At 57.1% G+C, this 22,216-nt stretch overlaps 1 protein-coding gene across 1 annotated transcript in view; it reads right to left on the bottom strand.

Moving 5' to 3' along the window:
* Positions 1 to 2,933: 2,933 nt before the first annotated feature.
* The window catches only part of ZFR2 (zinc finger RNA binding protein 2), a gene marked incomplete at its 5' end in the record, with an annotated part of 32,008 nt that continues 12,725 nt past the window's right edge, over positions 2,934 to 22,216 (bottom strand). Inside the window, 13 exon segments of the mRNA XM_037731022.1 lie at positions 2,934 to 3,124; positions 3,127 to 3,238; positions 4,279 to 4,376; positions 5,928 to 6,039; positions 8,984 to 9,079; positions 9,408 to 9,505; positions 13,598 to 13,736; positions 15,219 to 15,390; positions 18,697 to 18,875; positions 19,846 to 19,968; positions 20,820 to 20,987; positions 21,550 to 21,576; positions 21,578 to 21,670. Of these exon segments, the coding sequence (XP_037586950.1) occupies positions 3,054 to 3,124; positions 3,127 to 3,238; positions 4,279 to 4,376; positions 5,928 to 6,039; positions 8,984 to 9,079; positions 9,408 to 9,505; positions 13,598 to 13,736; positions 15,219 to 15,390; positions 18,697 to 18,875; positions 19,846 to 19,968; positions 20,820 to 20,987; positions 21,550 to 21,576; positions 21,578 to 21,670 (1,488 nt within the window).

The raw sequence follows: 22,216 nt of genomic DNA, 5'->3' as shown, positions 1-22,216 counted from the left end.
AAGGAATAGGCTGGGCGTGGTGGCTCAGGCGGGTCACCTGAGGTCAGGAGTTTGAGACCAGCCTGGGCAATATGGCAAAACCCCGTCTCTACTAGAAATACAAAAAATTAGCCGGGCCTGGTGACGCAGGCCTGTAGTCCCCGCTACTAGGAAGGCTTGAGGTGGGAGGATCGCTTGAACCCTAGAGGCGCAGTTTGCAGTGAGCTGAGATCGAGCCGCTGCACTCCGGCCTGGGCGACAGAGTGAGATCCTGTCTCAGAAACAAAAACGAAAAGGAAGTGGAACTGGAATTGACAAGATATCCTCGTGGATTGGCCGGGAGCACAGAGGAATCCAGGAGGGCTCCCTGGCAGTGGCGGCTGTCATCTTGGGCCCTGGGCAAATGGCGGTGCTGTCTGCCGCGAAGCTGACAGAGAGGGGCTGTGTGGGTGAAGTTCCCAAGAAATTTGGAATAGAGCAGAAAGCAGGAGAGAGGGTGTGGGACGGAGGAGGCCGGTGGCTGAGAGGCCAGGGAGGATAAACCAACGATTCCTGTTGCTGACAGATAGTCCCTGCTAGAAGGGAGCCCATCACTGGCTCCCTATCCCCTTCCTTTGGCCTGGGCCTGAAACAGCGGTCCCTCCACGCCCAGCCCCTGCCACTCCCGTCCCGCCGCCCCGCGCCCTGCATCTGCCTCCTCCCCACTCTGCTCCCCGCCTGCCCCCGAAAACACTGCCAGGGAAGCCCTGAGGGCTGGAAGCTGTCACAGAACTCTTCCACCGTGACCAGGTCCCAACATCTCAACACCCTCCGCCCACCTTCTGAGGGTCTGGGGATGCGGCGGGGAAAGCACTCTGGGCAGAGGCATCTCTCCCAAACTCAGCGTACTTGCCTCCTCCTCCAGGAAGCCCTCGGGGAGCCTCCAGAGCATCTTGCTGTGTGTCTCTAGATCGGGGCCAGGGGAACCCTTGAGGACTGAGGCAGAGAACTGGTTATGGGAGACACTGAGACGCGTCTGTGTTCCCAGGAGACCCTCGTGAGGGGGCAGCCTGAAGGTGCCCATGCCTTGGGGAGCAGCCACTGAGCACTGCCAGCCCCTTGGGGGCCCTCCCAGCCCCCATTTGGGCTGCAGAGTTTCTGGGAGACCCCCACTGGGGACCCCAAGAAGGAGGTGAAGAGCCCAGCGTTGGGGGTCTTCAGCACACGTGGTAGTGACCTTACACACCGCGGGAAGGACGGCACGGCTCACAGGGGAGACAGGTGGTTTCCTTTATTCGCCCACTTGCCAGTTTCCAGGCAGCTCCACAAAGACGTGCACACAGCGGGCCACGCGCAGGCTGTCCCTTCAAACGCAGAGAAGCGAAACCGAACCGGCGGCCGGAGATCACCTCTGCCCAAGACTCTCCTCGTCCAATGCCGTTGGGCAGCCGGCCAAAAAAAACACCTGATCAAGTGGGAGGTCTGAACAGGTTGGGGTGGGGGGGCTCAGAAGGGGGTGCCCCCACATACATCAGTGCCAGGAGGTACTTGCCCACCATGGCCAGCATCCACAGGATAGAGGCATCTCCCCAGGTTCCCCAGACACGGGTCCCGGGCCCTGCTTCCACAAGGAGGAGATTTGGGGACCCCTGCCTCAGGGCCAGCCGCCGCCTACATCAGGGAAGGAGGGAGGAAAGACGAAAGCTGAATTCCAGGTGTCAGTGACACATGTCAGAGAGGGTTTTCTCTGTGAAAGGCACTCAGTGGTACAGGGCTGGGGGGGGTGGGGATGTGTCTGGGCTCCGGGTCTGTCGGGCACATCTGTTCCCGGAGGAGGCCCAGCCAGCACACTCATCGCCTGTTGGGGTGTTCACCTGGCCCCGTGGCCCTCCCCACAGGGGATGAGCCTGGCTCAGGCCCTGCTGACGTCCCAGCTGCCAAGCCGGGCAGGGTGTCTGTTAGGGCTGGGGTCCCAAGGATGCCAGCCAGGCGCTCCCCTGGGCTTGTCCACACACACGGTGGGGCCCCAGAACACGACCCCCCCAAATGATTTCAAATCCACACCGCAGGGCATCCAAAGAAAGTTTTGTTTTGTTTTTGAGACAGGGTCTTGCTCTGTCACCCAGGCTGGAGTTCAGTAGCGGCATCTCGGCTCACTGCAGCCTTGACCTCCTCGGCTCAAAGGACTCTATGGCCTCAGCCTCCTGAGTAGCTGGGACTGCAGGCTCGGGCCACCACACCCGGCTCATTTTTTGTAGAGATGGGGTGTCACCATATTGCTCAGGCTGATCTCAAACTCCTCGGCTCAAGCGATCCACCAACCTCGGCCCCCCAAGTGCTGGGATTATAGGCGTGAGCCACCGTGCCCAGTCCAAAGGACGCATTTACATCCACCCCTTCCTGCACCGCAGGTGAGTTCACAGCCAGCAAGAAACCCTGGAGTTTAGAATCTGCTTGCTGTACTGCTGGCCCACGCGGCTGTGGGGGACAGGGCCCTCCCGGAAGGGGGTGCCATCTCTCTAACAATTTAAGCACAAATGTTAAAAAAAAAAAAAATTTCTTTAAGAGACGGTCTTCTGTTGCCCAGGCTGCAGTGCAGTGGTGCGGAGTTCACTGCCCTCCTAGCCTCCCGAGTAGCTGGGACCACAGGTGCACACCACCGTGCCAGGATAATTTTTGTGTTTTTACTAGAGACAGGCGTTCACCATGTTAGCAGGCTGGTCTCGAACTCCTGACCTCAGGTGATCTGCACACCTCGGCCTCCCAAAGGGCTGGGATTGCAGGCCTGAGTCACCACGCCCGGCCAGCCACCACGCCAAGCTTTTAAAAATATTTTGGAGAGATGGGGGTCTCACTCTGCTGCCCAGGCTGGCCTTGAACTCTCGGGTTCAAGCAACTCAGCCTCCGAAAGTGCTGGGATTAAATGCATGCACCACGGCGCCCGGCCTGAAGCACACGTTTTAAAAGAAGCCAATGGAGTATTACTCAAAGGAACTACGGTTGTCCAACGTCGGGGACGAAACAGCCGTTGGTCGGCGTCCATGTGTCCAGGAGTGCAGGGGTGCGAAGGCAGGCAGGTAGCGGGGGCAGGCGGCTCATATGAGCCCCTCTCGGCCCTCTCTGCCCCTCCGGCCCCTCTTCCTCTCCCCTGCACCCTTCTCGGCCTCCCTGGCCCCCGCTGCCTCTTCCAGAGGCGGGCCCTGAGCCGGGGTCTGGGCGGCAGGAGATCCATGCCCAGGACTTTGTGTGTCTGCCGGAAGGCCAGCATTCGCAGGGCGTGCTGCGGGGCACACACCACCCGTCAGGACCCTCACTGCCCTGCTCCCCGGGTGCTAGGGACACAGGCTGGCGTCTGCGGCCACTAGCGGACAGGCCAGGCCTACCCTGTGTCCCTCGAGACACTCTCCCCCTTTTTTTTTGAGATGGAGTCTTGCTCTGTCGCCCAGGCTGGAGTGGCAGTGGCACGATCTCAGTTCGTCACAACCTCCGCCTCCCGGGTTCAAGTGATTCTCCTGCCTCAGCTTCCCGAGTAGCTGGGATTACAGGCACCCACCGCCATGCCCAGCTTATTTTTGTATTTTTAGTAGAGATATGGTTTCACCATGCTGGCCAGGCTGGTCTCAAACTCCTAACCTCAGGTGATCCGCCCACCTCGGCCTCCCAAAGGGCTGGAATGACAGGCCTGAGCCACCACACCCAGCCAAGACGCCGCTTCCTGCACAACTGCTGAGTTTGGGTCACCACAGAGCCTGAGGAATTTTCGCTTGCTGCTGGGGTGAGCGCCAGGACTGTCCCAGGGAGCCCCCGCTCCACTGACCACCAGCTCTTTCTGCCTCACCGGCGGGACCCCACATCCTGCGCTGCGAGCAATGCCACTGATCCCGTTTTAAAGGCAACGCATAAACGTCAGACCCAGTGCGGTTTGGGTTTTGTGCTGCTGGGAGACTTTTTGCAGTCACATGTGGAAACAAGGGAACCACAGGTGAGGGCTGGCCAGGCCAAGCTGTTGGCCACGGCTGGGCTTTTAGGATCGTGGTCAGGAGTGTGGCTGGAGGACGGTCCCCGCCAGTGAAACTTGAGGTCTGGGCCTGGTTATGGTGGTGGCCTTGGCTCTGAGCTGCCAGCCCAATGCCAGCACGCCAGGCCAGCCCTGTTCCCAGGTGCAGTCCTGCCACCCACAGGCTGTCCTGCTGTTCCTTTACACCTCTGTGAGAGGAAGCGAAGGGGAACCTGGGCTATTTCGGGGAACGCTGCACAGCTGTATGATGGAGCTGGGGCCCCTGCCGTGGATTCGGCGGCCGAGGGGCCCAGCCCTCCTACCTGGGCGCTGGCGGTCACGTCCTCCCGCTCCTGGGGGGTCATGGGCTCGAGGGCGTCTGTCTGGTCTCTCTCGCAGGGATCCTGGAGCCCGGGGCCGTCTTTGTGAAGGGGAGCGGGAGCGAGAGCAGCAAAGAAGGTGAGACGCCCTCATGAAAGTCGGTGACAAGCCCGTCCCACAACACCGCGGGGCCTCAGGGGCCCGTGCATGGGCTATACCTGCAGCCACGGTGCAGCTAACCCTCAGGCCTCACTCAGCAGGTGCAGGGGCTCACCCGGGCTCATGGGGAGTCCTCCCAGCCCAAGGCCCACACTGGGCTGCCAGCACCTCCCGGGTTTTGTGTGTGCGTGCCTGTGTGCACCCATGCGTGTGCATGGGTATGCTCATGTGTCCATGGGTGCCCGTGTGCACATGCATGTTTGTGTGTGCCTGTCTGCCTGTGTCTGTGTGCATGTGTGCCTGTATGTGCATGTTTGTGTGCACGTGTCTGTGTGCATGTGTATACCCGTGTGTGCATGTGTGCATGCATGTCCATGTGTGTGCCTGTGTCTGTGCATGTGTTCGTGTGCCTGTGTGTGCACGTGTCTGTGTGCCTGTGTGTGCAGGTGTGTCTGTGTGCCTGTGTGCATGCATGTCCGTGTGTGCATGTGTGCCCATGTGTGCACGTATGTCCGTGTGGGCCATCTGCACATTTGTGTGCCTGTGCACATATGTGCCTGTGCCTGTGTGCATGCATGTTTGCGTGTCCATGTGTCTATGTATGTGCGCCCATGTCCCCATGTGTCCATGCATGTTGTGTGTGCCTGTGCCCATGCATGTCCTTATGCACAGGCATGTGTGTGCATGTCTGTGCCCATGCCTATGTGCCTGCATGTTAGTACGTGTGCACATACACCTGCAGGTATCTGTTTCCGTGTGCGTGCCTGTGTGCCCATGTGCGTGCCTGTGTGCCCATGTGCATGTCCATGTGCCCACGTGTGCCTGTGTGCACTGTGTGTTCCCATGCGTGTGCATGCACGTCCGTGTGCCCGTGTGCCCGCCTGTGCATGTGCATGCCCACACGCGTGCTTTACATAACGGCTCAGGCCATGGGCCCAGGGCTTTACTCTTCCTTTTCACTTGGTATCATCCTATGTCACTGAAAATGACTCAGAAACACCTTTTTCGTATCTGACCGCCACCCCCTCACACGAGTGTATCCTGGCACGTTCTCTCCTGTGCTGGTGTAGAACGCACTGAGCCACGCAGCTGTGCCCCCATCCTCCTCAGGTACTGGCTGTTCCCTCTGGAGAATCTCTGGAGGACGGGCATCAGGGTGGCTCTGTGCCGGGGTGGCTGTGACAGGGTGGCTCTGTGCCACCGCCGCTGGGGGGTGTGGCCACAAGAGAACATAACTGCTGGCTCCTGGGTGGGGGCTGAGCCCTCCCTCCTGGGGACCTGTGTGTCTGTGTCCTGCGTGCAGGGTGGTGCCTTCCATGGCTGCAGCCTGCCTGCCCCCCTGCTGGGAGCACATGTGTGTCGTGGGCCACCCTCCTGCCTGGGCTGCAGGCTTCCTCTGTGTCTGTGACCCCAGCTCTCTGTGCCACGGCTGCGGGCCCTGGTCTCTGTGATTTGCTGCCCACCTTCTGGGCCCTTCATCCCAACAACTGACCTGGCAGGAGCGTCCCTGTGGCCACGCACTCCAGGACCCACCTCACTGCGTCCCCGGGGACCAGGGGCCCAGCTGCAGTGCTCACGGCCTTCTCCACCAGCAGCTCCATGGCCTGGTGGGGACAGAAGAGCGGTTGCTGTCCTTTCGGGGGGTACAGCAACCCCTGCCTGCCTGGGAGGTCCCAGGCGCCCTGGGACAAGGCCCCTCCCAGCTCTTTTTTTTTTTTTTTTTTTTTTTTTTTTTTTTTTTTTTTTTTTTTTTTTTTTTTTTTTTTTTTTTTTTTTTTTTGAGATGAGTCTCACTCTGTCACCCAGGCTGGAGTGCAATGGCACCATCTTGGCTCACTGCAACCTCTGCCTCCCGGATTCAAGTGATTCTCCTGCCTCAGCCTCCAGAGCAGCTGGGATTACAGGCACATGCCACCACGCCCAGCTAATTTTTGTTTTTCTTTTTTAGTAGAGACGGTTTCACCATGCTAGTCAGGCTGGTCTCAAACTCCTGGCCTTGTGATCTGCCCGCCTCGGCCTCCCGAAGTGCTGGATTACAGGGGTGAGCCCCCACGCCCGGCCTCCCAGCTGTGTCTCTAACTCCCATCATCCACTGAACTTCCATTGAAGAGGGCAGCCCATGGGGGCCTCTGCCATCTCCAGACACAGCCACGGGTTGGCTTTTTTTTTTTTTTCTTTTTTTGAGATGGAGTCTCGCTCTGTTGCCCAGGCTGGAGTGCAGTGGCACAAACTCAGTCACTGCAACCTCCAGCTCCTGGGTTCAAGTGATTCTCCTGCCTCAGCCTCCCACATGGGCTGGTTTCTTCACCCGTTTGAGCCTCAGTTTGCCCGGCTGGTCCACAGTAATATCACATGCCAGCATCATAAGCAATGTCCAACACATGGGGCCCGCCTCAGCTGAGGGGAAGGAGCCGTCCTGCCCCACCACGTCCCCGTGTGGCCAGCTCCCGAGGGCACGGGGGAACATGGGCAGTGGTGGCATCCCAAAGCAGCATGTGAGCACCTCTACATTCACAGCAGGAAAACAGGTTTCAGGGAACAAAGCCCTCCCCACGTCAGAGCAGGCCCATGCCGGTCACCCAGCGCAGAGCTGGCTGCTGTGACCTCCTCCCAGGAGCGGAGAGGACATTTCCCCTAAACAATGGGTGTGTAAGGCTGGGTGTGGTGGCTCACCCCTATAATTCCAGCCCTTAGGGAGGCAGAGGTGGGCGGATCACATGGGGTCAGGAGTTCGAGATCAGCCTGGCCAACATGGTAAAACCCCATCTCTACTGAAAATACCAAAATTAGCCGGGCATGGTGGCGGTCGCCTGTAATCCCAGCTACTTGGGAGCCCGAGGCAGGAGAATCACTTGAACCAGGAGGCAGAGGTTACAGTGAGCCGATTTGCATCACTGCACTCCAGACGGGGTGACAAAGCCAGACTCCATCTCAAAAAAAAACCAAACCCTCCCCAAAACAAATAAACGTGGGTGTCCCCTGAGGCCCTTGGTTTGGATATAGCCAAGGGTGGTTGTGGCTAGGGTGTGAAGGGGCCTGCTTGCCTGAGAACCAGGTTTTGGGCACGGAGGAGAGGGTCTGGCAGTGGGGGTGTGTGTAGCATGTGAATATCCCTTCCATTTCAGAGGCAGTAACATCACGGACATATGTGGTCATTTCCCAAACACTCATGTAGAAGTCGAAAGACTTAAAAGCTTCCATAGGCTGGGTACGGCGGCTGATGCCTGTAATCCCAGCACTTTGGGAGGCTGAGGCAGGAGGATTGCTCGAGCCCAGGAGTTTGAGACCAGCCTGGGCAATGTAGCAAGACCCCATCTCTACAAAGCAATTTAAAAATTAGCGGTGGCCTGCGCCTGTGGTCCCAGCCGCTTGGGAGGCTGAGGTGGGAGGATCACTTGAGCCCAGGATGTTGAGGCTGCAGTGAGCTGTGATGGTGTCACTGCACTCTGGCCTGGGCAACATGGCAAGACTCTGTCTCAAGTTAAAAAATAAAAATAGGCGAGGCACGGTGGTTCGGGCCTATAATCCCAGCACTTTGGAAGGCTGAGGCAGGCGGATCACCTGAGGTCAGGAGTTCGAGACCAGCCTGACCAACATGACAAAACTCCGTCCCTACTAAAAATACAAAAATTAGCTGGGCGTGGTGGTGTGCACCTGTAATCCCAGCTACTCGGGAGGCTGAGGCAGGAGCATTGCTCAAGCCCAGGAGGCGGAGGTTGCAGTGAGCCAAGATCGTGCCACTGCACTCCAGCCTGGACAACAGAGCAAGACTCCATCTAAAAAAATAAATAAGTAAACGAAATAAAAATAAAAAGGAAACTGTATTTTTTTCAAAAAAGCCTCCGTACTGGGCTGTGTTCTGGACACTGGGCAGTGGGTGGGTGGGTGTGGATAAGGGACGGGGCCCTGTGGGAGGGACCAGAGGCAAGACACCAGTCCACCATGAGACGGGGGCACCTGCAGGGCAGGGGAGGACGCCGGGTGTGGACAGCTGGCCTGTGGCTGGTGGAGGTGGTATGGGGAATAGGTGGGGACTAGGTGGGGACCTGGGGTCTCCGTGGGGAGCATGGGCATGGGGCCTGCTCTGTGAACCTTGCTGGGGGAGGGGGGTTCTGCTTCTCTTCCCTCCCCTTTCTACCAGGAGGGGCTGGGGGGTGGTGTCAGAGCCACAGGGGGTCTTCTCCCCTCCAGAGCAGGTGGGTCTGCGTCAGGTCAACCAGAGGCCAGCATGCAGCCAGGATGGGGAGTCCAGCTTCCTGTCCTCTGCCTGGGCCCCTCCACCCAGTGCCACAAGGTCAAGCGGTCACTGCTCATTTCCCTGGCCGGTCTCGAATTTGCATGCAACATTCTGTGTTTTGAATAATGGCAGTCAAATGAGGCTGTGGAGGGGGCCGTCTCCCTGCCCAGGGGACCTCAGGGGCTCCCACACCTTCTCTTGAGCACTAGGCCTCTCGCTGGCCCCTTCGAGGGAAGCCGCACTCTGGGAAAGGGTCTGTCGAAGCCATGGAGCCCCTTGGGGTTCCCAGTGGAGGGCCGGGCATGCCTTACCCAGGCTGGCAGGGCCCTCCAGGTGGGCATGCACCAGCAGAGGTCTCGCAGGACCCTGATGACGATCACACATGGCTGCAGGCCGCTGGCTCGAGCCTTTGGGGGAGAAGCGCACGGTTAGCTCTCGGGGGCTCACGGGGTCACACGGGCACCGGGCACTGTCATGAGCGTGAACCTCAGGGAGGATGACAGGGAGCCTGGCCGGCCTCAAAGGTGACAGGTGGAAGCAGAGTCCACTTCCAGATAAGTTTGGTCCCACCAGGCCATTAAGTGGCCACTCATGAGCCAGGAAGCTGATGGCGAGCGCGTCCCGGTCTGCGTGGGGAGCCCACGGGCTGAGGCGGCCGTGCCAGGTCAGGCTGATGCCTCTGAGCCACGTTCCCCAAAGCTGCCCCTCCCCCCGCTCCACCCCTGCGCCCCCGACCTGAAACCACCTGGCATGACGGAGGGCGGCCAGGGACTCCAGGCACCTCTCCCGGCTCAGGACGTCACCTGGGTCAGCCTGTGGCTCCTCCACACCTTCTAGAAGAAAAACCTCGAGGTATGTGGGGAAGGTGCCCTGTCCCGCTCCGCTCCCGACGGGGTGAGGGGCTCAGTTTGTGCCCCTCAATCCGTTTTTTTTTGTTGTTGTTTTTTTTTAAGACACAGTCACCCAGGCAGTGGCATGATCTCAGCTCACTGCAACCTCCGCCTCCCGGGTTCAAGTGAGTCTCCTGCTCAGCCTCGTGAGCGGCTGAGATTACAGGCGCCCCCCCCCCACCACGTTTCGCTAAGTTTTGTATTTTTTGTAGAGACGGGGTTTCACCATGTTGGCCAGGCTGGTCTCAAACTCCTGACCTCAGGTGATTCTCACGCCTCGGCCTCCCAAAGCTCTGGTCACCGTGCCCGGCCTGAATCCTTAGGCCTCGTTTTATTTATCTGGGGAGCGATGGTCCTCCAGCGAGGACTGGACAAACCGTTCCTGGAAAACCTCAACTTCGCGGAAGTTCCGAGCTTACCGATTGCTACTGAGGGATTTCAGCCCTGATGCTCTTGGTTAGTCAATTAGGGTGAAGACAGGAAACTATGAATTAAGCCATATTTCTAGAAACTTCCACATGCATCATGGAAAGGGAGAAAGTGGGTCAGATTTCAACACGTCCTGTCATTGACAACGACAACCCCAGAGTCTGGGAGAGATGTGGGCCCCTGTTCCCTGCCCGGTTATTATTTCTCTTTATGACTATTTTTCTTGGCCGGGCGCGGTGGCTCACGCCTGTAATCCCAGCACTTTGGGAGGCCGAGGCAGGTAGATCATGAGGTCAGGAGTTCAAGACCAGACTGGCCAACATGGTGAAACCCGTCTCTACTAAAAAATACAAAAATTAGCTGGGCATGATGGCGCGTGCCTGTAGTCTCAGCTATGTGGGAGGCTGAGGCAGGAGAACTGCTTGAACCGGGATCCGGGAGGCGGAGGTTGCAGCGAGCCAAGATCGCGCCACTGCACTCCAGCCTGGGCTACAGAGTAAGACTCAATCTCAAAAAAAATAAAAAAGAATATTTTTCTCAGTTGGGCACAGTGGCTCACACCTGTAATCCCAGCACTTTGGGAGGCCGAGGTAGGCAGATCACGAGGTCAGCAGTTCAAGACCAGCCTGGCCAACATGGCGAAAACCCATCTCTACTAAAAATTCAAAAATTAGGCAGGCGTGGTGGTGCCTGCCTGTAGTCCCAGCCACTCGGGAGGCTGAGGCAGGAGACTCACTTTAACCTGAGGAGCAGAGGTTGCAGTGAGCCGAGATCTTGCTAATGCCCTCCAGCCTGCGTGACAGAGTAAGACTCCATCACAAAAAAAAAAAAAATTTTCTCAAATGGATTACAGTGGCTCATGCCTGTAATCCCAGCACTTTGGGAGGCTGAGGCAGGAGGATCGCTTGAGCCCAGGAGTTTGAGATCAGCCTGGGCAACACGGTGAGACCCTGTTTCTACGAAAAATAAAATTAGCCGGTGTGGTGGCACACACCTGTGGTCCCAGCTATTCGGGAGGCTGAGGAGGAAGGACTGCTGGAGCCCCAGAGGTCGAGGCTGCAGCGAGCCAGGACTGCACCACTGCACTCCAGCCTGGACCACAGTGAGACCCTGTCTCTTCAAAACCAAGAAACAAAATGGGATATTTTGATTTCATTACATGCAATACTGTGGGAGACCCTGGGTTTATGTAGGTCACGTGATGGCACACGGGTTTCCCCTTGGTCCACAAATATCCCTGCTGCTCTGTCAGGGAAATTACTCCTTTGGGGCTGAGAGGGAAATGGCAGAGGTGTATATGAGGAATGTTTTTTTTTCATTTTTATTTTTATGTATTTAGAGACAGGATCTCGCTCTGTGGCCCAGGCTGGAGTGCAGTGGTGCGAGCATAGCTCACGTGATCCTCCTGCCTTAGCTTCCTGAGTAGCTGGGACTCCAGGTATGCGTCACCATACCCGGCTAATATTTATTTATTTAGAGATGGAGTCTCTCTCTGTCACCCAGGCTGGAGTGCAATGGCGCGATCTTGGGTCACTACAACCTCCACTTCCCGGGTTCAAGCAATTCGCCTGCCTCAGCCTCCCGAGTAACTGGGACTACAGGTGCCTGCCACCAAGCCTGGCTAATTTTTTATATTTTTAGTAGAGACGGGGTTTCACCATGTTGGCCAGGCTGGTCTCGAATTCCTGACCTCAGGTGAACTGCCAGCCTTGTGCAGGGATTACAGGCGTGAGCCACAGCACCTGGCCAATTTTCTTTTTTTCTTTTTAGAGATGGGGGTCTCACTGCGTTGCCCGGGCTGGTCTGCAATTCCTGGAGTCAAGCGATCCTCCCACCTCGATCTCCAAATGTGCCGGGATTAGAGCCATGGGCCACTGTGGCCAGCCTAGAAAGGGAGTTTTAGAAGCTCACGTCCCCAGTCCCCACCATGCTGCACCCGGGGAGGGGAAATGGGCAGGAAAAGGCAGACAGGAAGTGCAGTTTCCTGGGGGGCGGCTCACGGGGCTCTTCTGTCGCTGATCTGTCCTCACAGAAGGATTTCCGCTCACTTAATCACCCACCCAAGTCAGGAAAGAGCCACTGTCTAGTGGCCGCCAACGCTTTGCCCGTCCCCGCCACTTCCCGAATGCCTCTGAGTTTGTCAGGGCCTTTAGCTAGCACCGAAAGGCTCTCTCTTCGCCACCTTGTACTTATTTTTTAGATGACTATTTATGAGGACCAATCATGGCTTCCCACTGGATGATTTAAAGGTTCTCCTTAAAAAAACAAAACAAAACCAAAAACAAACAAACAAGAAAACTTAAGTTTTAAAAAACAAATGGGGATGGCTGGGCGCGGTGGCTCACGTCTGTAATCCCAGCACTGTGGGAGGCCGAGGCAGGCGGATCACCCAAGATCAGGAGTTTGAGACCAGCCTGACTAATATGGTGAAACCCCGCCTCTACTAAAAATACAAAAATTAGCTGGGCGTGGCGCGCGTGCCTGTCATCCCAGCTACTCAGGAAGCTGAGGCAAGAGAATCGCTTGAACCCGGGAGGTGGAGGTTGCAGTGAGCTGAGATCGCACCATTGCACTCCAGCCTGGGCAACAAGAGCAAGATTCTGTCTCAAAAAAAACAAAAAACAAATGGGGCTGGGCACGGTGGTTCACGCCTGTAATCCCAGGACTTCGAGAGGCTGAGGTGGGCAGATCGCCTGAGGTCAAGAGTTTGAGACCAGCCTGGCCAAGCTGGTAAAACCCCGTCTCTACTAAAAATATAAAACAATTAGCACGGCGTGGTGGCTCAGGCCTGTAGTCTCAGCTGCCGGGGAGGCTGAGGCAGGAAAATCACTTGAACCCGGGAGGTGGAGGTTGCAGTGAGCCGAGGTCACACCATTACACTCCAGCCCGGGTGACAGAGCCAGACTGTCTCAAAAAACAAACAAAAAACCCAAATCAATTGAAAGATAAACATTAGTAGGTCATGGCCCTCAGTTATGGCCAAAAAAGATTATGAACGGGTGAAAGATGAAGGGAGTTTTGCAAACTGCCCTAGAGACTGTTCTGGAAGATTCCACAGCTGGCTGAGACTTCGGGAGCACAGACACGCAGAGTGTTACCAATGCCCGCCTCTGCAGGGGTCGCTGGCCAAGACCCTCACTGCCCCCAGCCTGGCCCAGCACCTCACCCATCCTCCCAGGCCCAGCAGGTCTGGCTTTCAGCCCCCCAAGCCCCCACGTCCCTACTCAATGGCACTGGGACCTCAGTGACTGACGGACACGGTCAAACTGAGCTTCTGCTGTGACATGGGAGAAATGGCTCAGACCAGAAGCAGCTCAGACCTGCCTGCTGCCGCCGGGGCTGGTGTCACCAGCGCTGGAGAAGCAGGTGCCACCCCGGGTGAGGGAAGGGAGGGGACACGGTGCTACTCACCAGCTCACCCCCTCAACTGCCCCTCACCCCCTCTGCTGCCCCGAGGCCCAGCTCCCGTGTGACCCATGGAATCCTCAGGGGGACAGCAGTGCTGCAGGACGGCTCCTGCTGCATTTCCTGCTCAGGCCTGGGTGTGGGCAATGCTCCAGGGAAGTGTTAGGGGGACAGTGGCTGGAAGGAAGGGCTGCGCCACACCTGGGTCCGTGGAGGGGTCCTCCCGCATCAGGGGTGAGGTGACGGATACGGTGACGTGCATCCTGGGCTCCTCGCAGGAGGAGATGACAATGTTGGCTTCGGGGTCGGAGGGGACCTCATACTCATCCTCGGTCACCTCCTGGGAGGGGCAAATACAACACAAGGCCACCTTACTGCAGCCCCGAATCATGTGTGAATCAGCCAGGATGCGGTTGGTGTGTGCACGTTAACCCTGTCAGGCCTCCCACACTTGCTGCCTGGGTGCCAGGCCTGGAACCCCTGAGTGAGCGAGACACAGCTGCAGCCCTCTAAGAGCACACACGTGTAGAGATATGTGCAGACAACAGACCCTGTGATATAAGGAGCCTCCATATGTAAAGAACACCTGCAATTCAGTAAGAAAAAGACCAGAAATCCAATAAAAAACTGGTAACTGGCAGAAAAAGAAACACAAACGGCCCTTTTTACACAATGACACACGTTACCCCACAGTAGGGAGGAGTATATTAAAACTATAATGAGATGCCCTCATCTCCCGTGAGAAGGATGTAACTCAAGAGGTCTGTGTCGCAGTCTGGCCTTCCTGTGCACGGTCACCACCCTCCATGTGGCCTGTGCCCACACCTGAGCCTGGCCTCCCACCTGAAACCCACCTGTCTCCTCATCCTCCACCCCCTCCCTTCGCAGGGCCTCCCTGCTGCAAAGCAGCCCCCAGGAGCTCTGTCGACATCACGGGGGTGGATGCTGCCAGCCTCCCCACAGCCTTAGCCAGTCTCGTGGGCCTCAGGAATTGTCTTTGCCACTGGGCTGCAGGTTTTCCAGAAAGCAGGGGCTGTATCTGAACCACCGTCATGTTGCAGGTGTGCAGGAAAAGATGCAATTGGTGAAGTCAGAGCATGTCACTCCCCTGCTCAAAACCCTTTAGCCTCCCCACTTCCCTGAGAATGCAATGCTACCTCTGAGTATGGCCTTCAGGCCCAGCTTGATCCAGGCGCCCTCTCAACCCCTCACACCCACTCCTCCTTTCTCTGGGCCTCCTGCTTTGGGCTCTGCAGGTACTGGTCCTTCTATGGGGAATACTGTCTACCCAATCAGGTGCTGCCCGGCCCCTGGGCATCCAGTGCCCATGGGAAAACTCAAAGGAGTAAGGCTGAGTTCTCCCAGGGACTGTGACAGACACTCAGGAAGAAGGGACTACTCTGGGGAACGATTTTTCTTTTTCTGAGACGGAGTCTCACTCTGTGGCCCAGGCTGGAGTGCAGTGCTGTGATCTCGGCTCACTACAACCTCTGCCTCCAGGGCTCAAACGAATCTCCTTCCTCAGCCTCCTGAGTAGCTGGGATTACAGGCGCCTGCCACCACGCCCAGCTAGTTTTTTATTTTTAGTAGAGACAGGGTTTTGCCATGTTGGCCAGGCTGGTCTCGAACTCCTGACTTCAGGTGATCCACCTGCCTCAGCCTCCCAAAGTGCTGGCGTGAGCCACCTCGCCTGGCCTACTTCTTGTATCTTAAAGTTATGTTGTAACGAAGGTCCCCTGCCATCTAGGAGCTTGAGGGGCTGCGGGGAGAGGGCTGGCAGCCAGACACCGGGGGGCAGCAATGAGCAGGGTCCTTACCTCACCTGGAGCTGCCGGGGCAGCTGCTGAGCGATCTTCCGCAGCAGGCTGTGCGTGGGCTTCACGGGGCAGAGCAGAGCGAGACGCACGTTCCTGTCCCCACGCAGGAGGAGGCCCTTTGCCAGGATGCCTACCCGCATGACTCCTTTCAGGACCTGAGCGTGGGGGGCCACGCTGCTGTGAGGACAAAGCCACATACGTGCGCCATCAGCAGAGAGGCACTCAGTGCCCCAGCTGCCTCGCTCCTGAGCTACAGGGACCCTGCAATTTGCAAAGCCTCTCTATGCCTCAGTGTCCTCGTCCATGAAATGGGACGAGGCCACTCTGTCCAAGGTGCTTGCAGGATGAAATGGGACACTGTGAGATCCGTCTCGGAGGTGCTGCCACCGAGCAAGCCTCGGGGTAGCCAAGACAGTGGCCAAACCCACATTTTCCTTCCTCGTGAGCAAACGCTAAGCCCCAGGCGGCCCCGAGAGGTCTGACGCCTCCAGCGTTCATGCACTTTGTCACATGGTTGTTTTGGCTTCACATGGGTTCCAGAAAAAACAGAAAGCAATGCTTCTTTGTGCCCTTGATTCACTCGGGTTAAGAAAATTCAGGAACCCAGGATGGGCATGGTGGCTCACGCCTGTAATCCCAGCACTTAGGGAGGCCGAGGCAGGCTGATCACGTGAGGTCAGGAGTTTGAGACCAGCCTGGCCAACAAGGCAAAACCCCATCTCTACTAAAAATACAAAAATTAGCCAGGTGTGGTGGCGGGTGCCTGTCTGTAATCTCAGCTACTCAGGAGGCTGAGGCAGGAGAACTGCTTGAACCCAGGAGGCGGAGGTTGCAGTGAGCCAAGATCGTGTCACTGAACTCCAGCCTGGGATACAGGGTGAGACTTTGTCTCAAAATAATAACATAATAATAATTAAAATAAAAATTAGCTGGGTGTGGTGGTACATGCCTGTAGTTCTAGTACTTGGAAGGCTGAGGCAGGAGAATCACTTGAACCCAGGAGGAGGCAGAGGTTGCTATGAGCCGAAATCACACCACTGCACTCCAGCCTGGACAACAGAGTGGGAATCAGCCTCAAAAAAAAAAAAAAAAAAAAAAAAAAAAAAAAAAAAGGAAAAAAAAAAAAAAAAAAAAAAAAAAAAAAAAAAAAGAAAATAAGCAGCGGGCAAGGTCCCGGGTGCTGACTGTATTGGGACACTTTGCAATGCACAGTATGAGGCTCACACTTCCTCTGTGGAGTCAGTACTCTCTACTCCAGTGGAAGGAAGCCCTCAGGCAGACTGGGACAGCCAGACATGAAAGGCCACATGGTGTGTGACCCCATTTCTATGAACTGTCCAGCGCAGGCCAATCCACAGAGACGGGGGCGGGGGCCACGCGTGGGTGCGTGACACAAAGTGAGGAGTTTGCTTAATTGAGGGAGTTTCAGTTTGGGAAGATGAGACCATTCTGGGGATGGATGGGGTGACGGTGGCACAGCTGTGTGAAGCTTCATGCCCCTGAACGGGGCACTTAGACATGGTGAAAATGCTAAGTATTGTGTTAGGTAGATTTTACCAAAAAGAAAACCATTCAGGCCGGGCACAGTGGCTCATGCCTGTAATCCCAGCACTTCGGGAGGCCAAGGTGGGCTGATCACCTGAGGTCAGGAGTTCGAGACCAGCCTGGCCAACATGATGAAACCCCGTCTCTACTAAAAACACAAAAATTAGCTGGGCGTGGTGGCGCGTGCCTGTAATCCCAGCTTCTCAGGAGGCTGAGGCAGGAGAATCACTTGAACCCTGGAGAAGGAGGTTGTGGTGAGCTGAGATCGAGCCACCGCACTCCAGCCTGGTGACAGAGTGAGACTGTCAAAAAAAAAAAAAAAAAAAAGCAAAGCATTCAAAGAGGAAAGTGAACCTGCAACCTCCTGGCACTTTGGGAGGCTGAGATGGGAGGATCGCTTGAGCCCAGGAGCCCAGGAGTTCAAGACCAGACTGGCTAACATAACAAGACGTCTCTTAAAATTTTTTTTTAATTAGCCAGGGGGGTGGTGGCATGTCTAGTCTCAGCTACTTGAGAGACTGAGGCAAGAGGATCGCTTGAGCCCAGGAGTTCAAGACCAGCCTGGCCAACACAGCAAGATCCCTTTTTTTTTTTTTTTTTTTTTGAGATGAAATCTGTCTCTACGGCCCAGGCTGGAGTACACTGGTGCAGTTTCAGCTCACTGCAACCTCCGCCTCCCATGTTCAAGCAATTCTCCTGCCTCAGCCTCCCGAGTAGCTGTGATTGCAGACACACGCCACCACACCCAGCTAATTATTTTGTATTTTCAGTAGAGACGGGTTTCACCGTGTTAACCAGGATGGTCTTGATCTCCTGACCTCATGATCCACCCGCCTCAGCCTCCCAAAGTGCTGGGAGATTACAGGCATGAGCCACCGCGCCCAGCTGCGAGACCCCATTTCTACAAAAAGTTAACAATTAGCTGGGTGTGGTGGTGGGCGCCTGTAGTCCCAGCTACTCGGGAGGCTGAGGCGGGAGGATAGCATGAACACACGGGGGCCTGAGGCTCAGTGAGCTCTGATCGCACCGCTGCACTCAAGCCTGGGTACAGATCCTGCTTCTTTAAACAAAACCAAACCAAACCAGCATCTACCAGAGCAGGAAGGACTTTGAAAAAAGGTAACTCCCACTGGGATGACTTAACTCCACGGCAATGACTTAGGAGACGTAGGGACTTTCTTGCTTCCTAAGAATCACAGGGGCCTGGAGCTGATTCACACGGGTGCTCAGTGACATGAGCTACTCTGATTACTCAGTGACTCCCCGAGGCAGAGATGTCTTTTCAGAATCATGCTCAGCTTCCTTTTGCAGATGAGGAAACTGAGGTTTACAGAGACTGTCAATTCCTCATCAACTACAGGGTTTTTTTTGTTTTTATTTTTTGAGACAGTCTTGCTCTGTCGCCAGACACCAGGCTAGAGTGCAGTGGCGCGATCTCGGCTCACTGCAACCTCCGCCTCCCAGGTTCAAGCAATTCTCCTGCTTCTGCCTCCAAGTAGCTGGGATTACAGGTGCACACCACCACGCCCGGCTGATTTTTTGTATTTTTAGTAGAGACAGGGTTTCACTATGTTGGCCAAACTGGTCTCGAATACCTGACCTGGTGATCCACCCACCTCGGCCTCCCAAAGTGCTGGGATTACAGGCGCGAGCCACCCCGCCCAGCCCATGAACTACGTTTTTAGATGCGCCTTCAATGCAAAGGGAACGCCAAGGCATTAGAACAGCACGGATCACCGCTTCAACTCAGACTCGATCAGCGCCCCGAAGCTCCAGCTCTGAGATCTAGGAACTTCCCGGACCAGGGGATGGACAGCTGCCCAGGCCACCGAGGGCTCCAGGCCCCTCAGAGCTGGGGGTTCCTGCAGGGTCTCGTCCGGAGGCGCTGACCTCTGTCCTGCCTGAGAGCCGGGCCCGGGGAGGGGGATCTCCAGTCACCTGCACGTGCTGCCGTCTTCCTCTCGGTGCCCGTGGTCCTCCTCGGCCAGTGTGTCAGACACCAGCTTGAGGGCCCGCTCGGCGTGGGACACGGCCAGGAGCTCCTGCTCCGTGGGGTAGATTGCGGCATGCCTGCACATGACTTGCCGGTCCTCAGTGGATGCTGGCTGCCGCCCGGGCTGTGGGGAGAGGCCAAGTGCGTTAAGGGTGGGCTGTGGGGTCTCCTGGGGAGTGCTGGGCATGTGGGCAGGTGGGAGCAGGTGGCCGTGCCCAGCTGGGTTACAGGGCAGCAGTGTGGCCAGGCAAGAATCCAGCGCACAGAGAGCCCCAGGGTGGGGAACAGGGAGGTGCCTTGGGCTGCCCCTGATGGCTACAGGAAGCTTGGATCTGAGCGGGGGTGGGGGATTGAGGGAACCCCCACCTTTGGCCATATTCTTACATTTCCAGACCAGAGGCTTTTGAGTCAGCCTGGGAACTTGTTCCCCACAGCAAGGTGCAAATCTAAGGTTCCCATTTAGGCCGGGCGTGGTGGCTCATGCCTGTAATCCCAGCACTTAGGGAGGCCGAGGCAGGTGGATCACCTGAGGTCAGGAGTTCCAGACCAGCCTGGACAACATGGTGAAACCCCGTCTCTACTAAAAATACAAAAAATAGCCGTGCGTAATGGCGGGCACCCATAGTCCCAGCTACCAGGGAGGCTAATGCGGAAGAATTGCTTAAACCTGGGAAGCGGAGCTTGTAATGAGCCAAGATCGCACCACTGCACTCCAGCCTGGGTGACAGAGCCAGACTCCATCTCAAAAAAAAAAAAAAAAAAAAAAAAAAAAAAAAAGGTTCCCATTGACCTGCAGGGACAGGTGCATCTGAGAAGACACAGTGGTGGCCACAGAGGCAGGAGGCTCCCCAAGGGAGGTGACACCCAGGGCTCCAGGAAGCAGACAGGACCTGTGTGCCCCAGCAGGAGGGGCTGGGGTGCTGGGGCTCCCATCTATGGAGCAAGGGGGCCTGGGCCATGGCAGCCCCATCACCTCAGTACTATGTGGGAGCCTGGGACGAGGCCAGGGCCTTCTAAGGAGGTGTCCGCTGCCCCGGAGGGTGTGAGGTCACCCACATTTGTGCACAGAGGACAAACCCACCTGCCATACCTACCAGGAATGGGGCACTGGCAGGTGGCCTGGCCTGCCCTCGAGCAGAGGCGGGGGCCAGTCGGGTGACGTGTGTGACAGCACATGGGACTGCTGGTCCGGGAGCAGTGGCTCCTCCTCCAGCCGCCTGCGGGATGGAGACGGGACAGATGCAAAGTACCAGTCTAAGGTTCAGGCCAGCAGCAGCCCTCAGCTGGGGGCACGTCAGAGACGCTGGGGCCTCATGCTCCCAGCAAGGAAGGCAGGGCCGAAGCTCTCGCTGGGGCTCCACCACACTGCATGGGCGCCTGCTGTATGCACAGAAGACTGAGGCTGGGAAGGAAGGGGGCTCACAGGGTGGACCAAGACACGCCTTTAGACAAAAGAGGCCCAGCCCGGGTGGCCATGGCCCTCAGGAGGTCCTGGACCTTCCCAATGCAGACCTGCTGCTGCTGGACACACCAGAGTCAGATATTCCATCAGAAAATGCTCCGGGATAGACATGGGATTCCAGGGGTCAGGGGGACACAGGGAACATCAGAGGTCAGGGGACACAAGGGACTCCAGGGGTCAGGGGACACAGGGGACTCCAGGGTCAAGGGACACAAGGACACCAGGGGTCAGAGGACATGGGACTCCAGTGGTCACGGGTCACAGGGCACACGAGGGGTCAGGGGACATAGTGGACTCCAGGAGTTAGGGGCCATGGGTCACGGGGCACACCAGGGGTCAGGGGACATAGAGGACGCCAGGGGTCAGGGAGACACAGGGTCACCAGGCAGCTCTGCAGCTGTGCGGTCCAGTGGGTTGGCAGGCAGTGTCCCTGCGTCGTGGAGGCCCTGGCGCCCACGTGTCTGGTCCTCCCATGCTCCCACACCAGGACGTGGCCACTGCCCAGGCACCCGTCTCCCACACTGCCTAAGAGCACATATGGGGGAGCCCCACAGTCTGCAGCAGCGGTCGTCTGCTTCCATCTGGACCTGCCCTCGCTCTTCAGGCCCCCTTGCCAAGACCCGCAGCCGGGCACCTCCTCTCCGCCTGCCAGCACCGCAGCTCCTCCAGCCGCTCCTCCGCCAGGCGCCGCTGCTTCCTTATCCGTTCTTCCAGGAGACTCCGAGCACGGCTGCTGGGCTCTGTGGTGATGGGAAGGTCGGGGTTCACTTGCTTCTGGAAGGAGAGGTCAGGCTGTGAGACAATTGCTTTAGACAGGGGTGCCGGGAGGGTCTCAGGGTACGGGGAGAGGCCCGGAGACTAGAACCGTTGGGCTGAAATCTCCCAAAGTCTTTTTTTTGAGACAGAGTTTCGCAATTGTCACCCAGGCTGGAGTGCAGTGGCGTGATCTCAGCTCGCTGCAACCTCCGCCTCCCAGGTTCAAGTGATTCTCCTGCCTCAGACTCCTGAGTAGCTGGGACTACAGGCATGCGCCACCACGCCCGGCTGAGTTTTGTATTTTTAGTAGAGATGGGGTTTCACCAGGTTGGCCAGGCTGGTGTTGAACTCCTGACCTCAGGTGATCCTCTTGCTCAACATCCCAAAATGCGGGGATGACCGGCGTCAGCCACCGCACCCCACCCAAGATGCACTTTGAGACGTGAATGAAGACGTCGGAAAAAAACAATCACCCCACCCTCTGAGTTCGTGGGATCACCGGACCAGAGGCCTTCCTGGCCAGCGCCCACCTGGGCCAAGCCGCCCGGACGGGTGTCGGGGCTCCCCCTGCTGGACACACCCGGTACTGCAGCCGGTGCCGCCGCCCCCATCACGTGCAGGTCCTTGGCGTTAAGGTCGTTGAAACAGCACTGGCACAGCCTGCAATGGAAGCGAAGCACTCGCCCTTCCTCACTGCACACCTGAGGCACAAAACACAGCAGCACGCGCACCAGGCACGAGGCTGGGAGGAATGTGAGCCACCTCCGCCTCCCAGGTTTAAGCAATTCTCCCACCTCAGCCTCCCAAGTAGCTGGGATCACAGGTGTGCGCTGCTTCACTTGGCTAGTTTTTGTACTTTCAGTAGAGACAGGTTTCACCATGTTGGTCGGGCTGGTCTCGAACTCCTGACCTTGTGATCCACCTGCCTCAGCCTCCCAAAGTGTTGGGACTGCAGGCGTGAGCCACTGCGACAGCCCTTATTTATTTATTTTTAGAGACAGGCTCTTGCTGTCACCCAGGCTGGAGTGCAGTGGCTCGATCTCAGCTCACTGCAGCCTCAAACTCCTACAGGCACGCACCACCATGGGAGGCGGGAGGACTGCTTGAGCCCGAAAGTTCGAGACCAGCCTGGTCAACCTAGCGTGACCGTGTTTCTACAAAAAAAATACAAAAATTAGCCAGTCGTAGTGCTCATGCCTATAGCCCCAGCTGCTGGGGAGGCTGAGGTGGGAGGATTGACTGAGCCC

Source organism: Cebus imitator, unplaced genomic scaffold, assembly GCF_001604975.1.
Source record: "Cebus imitator isolate Cc_AM_T3 unplaced genomic scaffold, Cebus_imitator-1.0 Scaffold375, whole genome shotgun sequence".
NCBI lineage: Eukaryota > Metazoa > Chordata > Mammalia > Primates > Cebidae > Cebus > Cebus imitator.
Note: the sequence above shows the minus strand (reverse complement) of the source record. Positions and strands in the feature narration are given on the sequence as shown.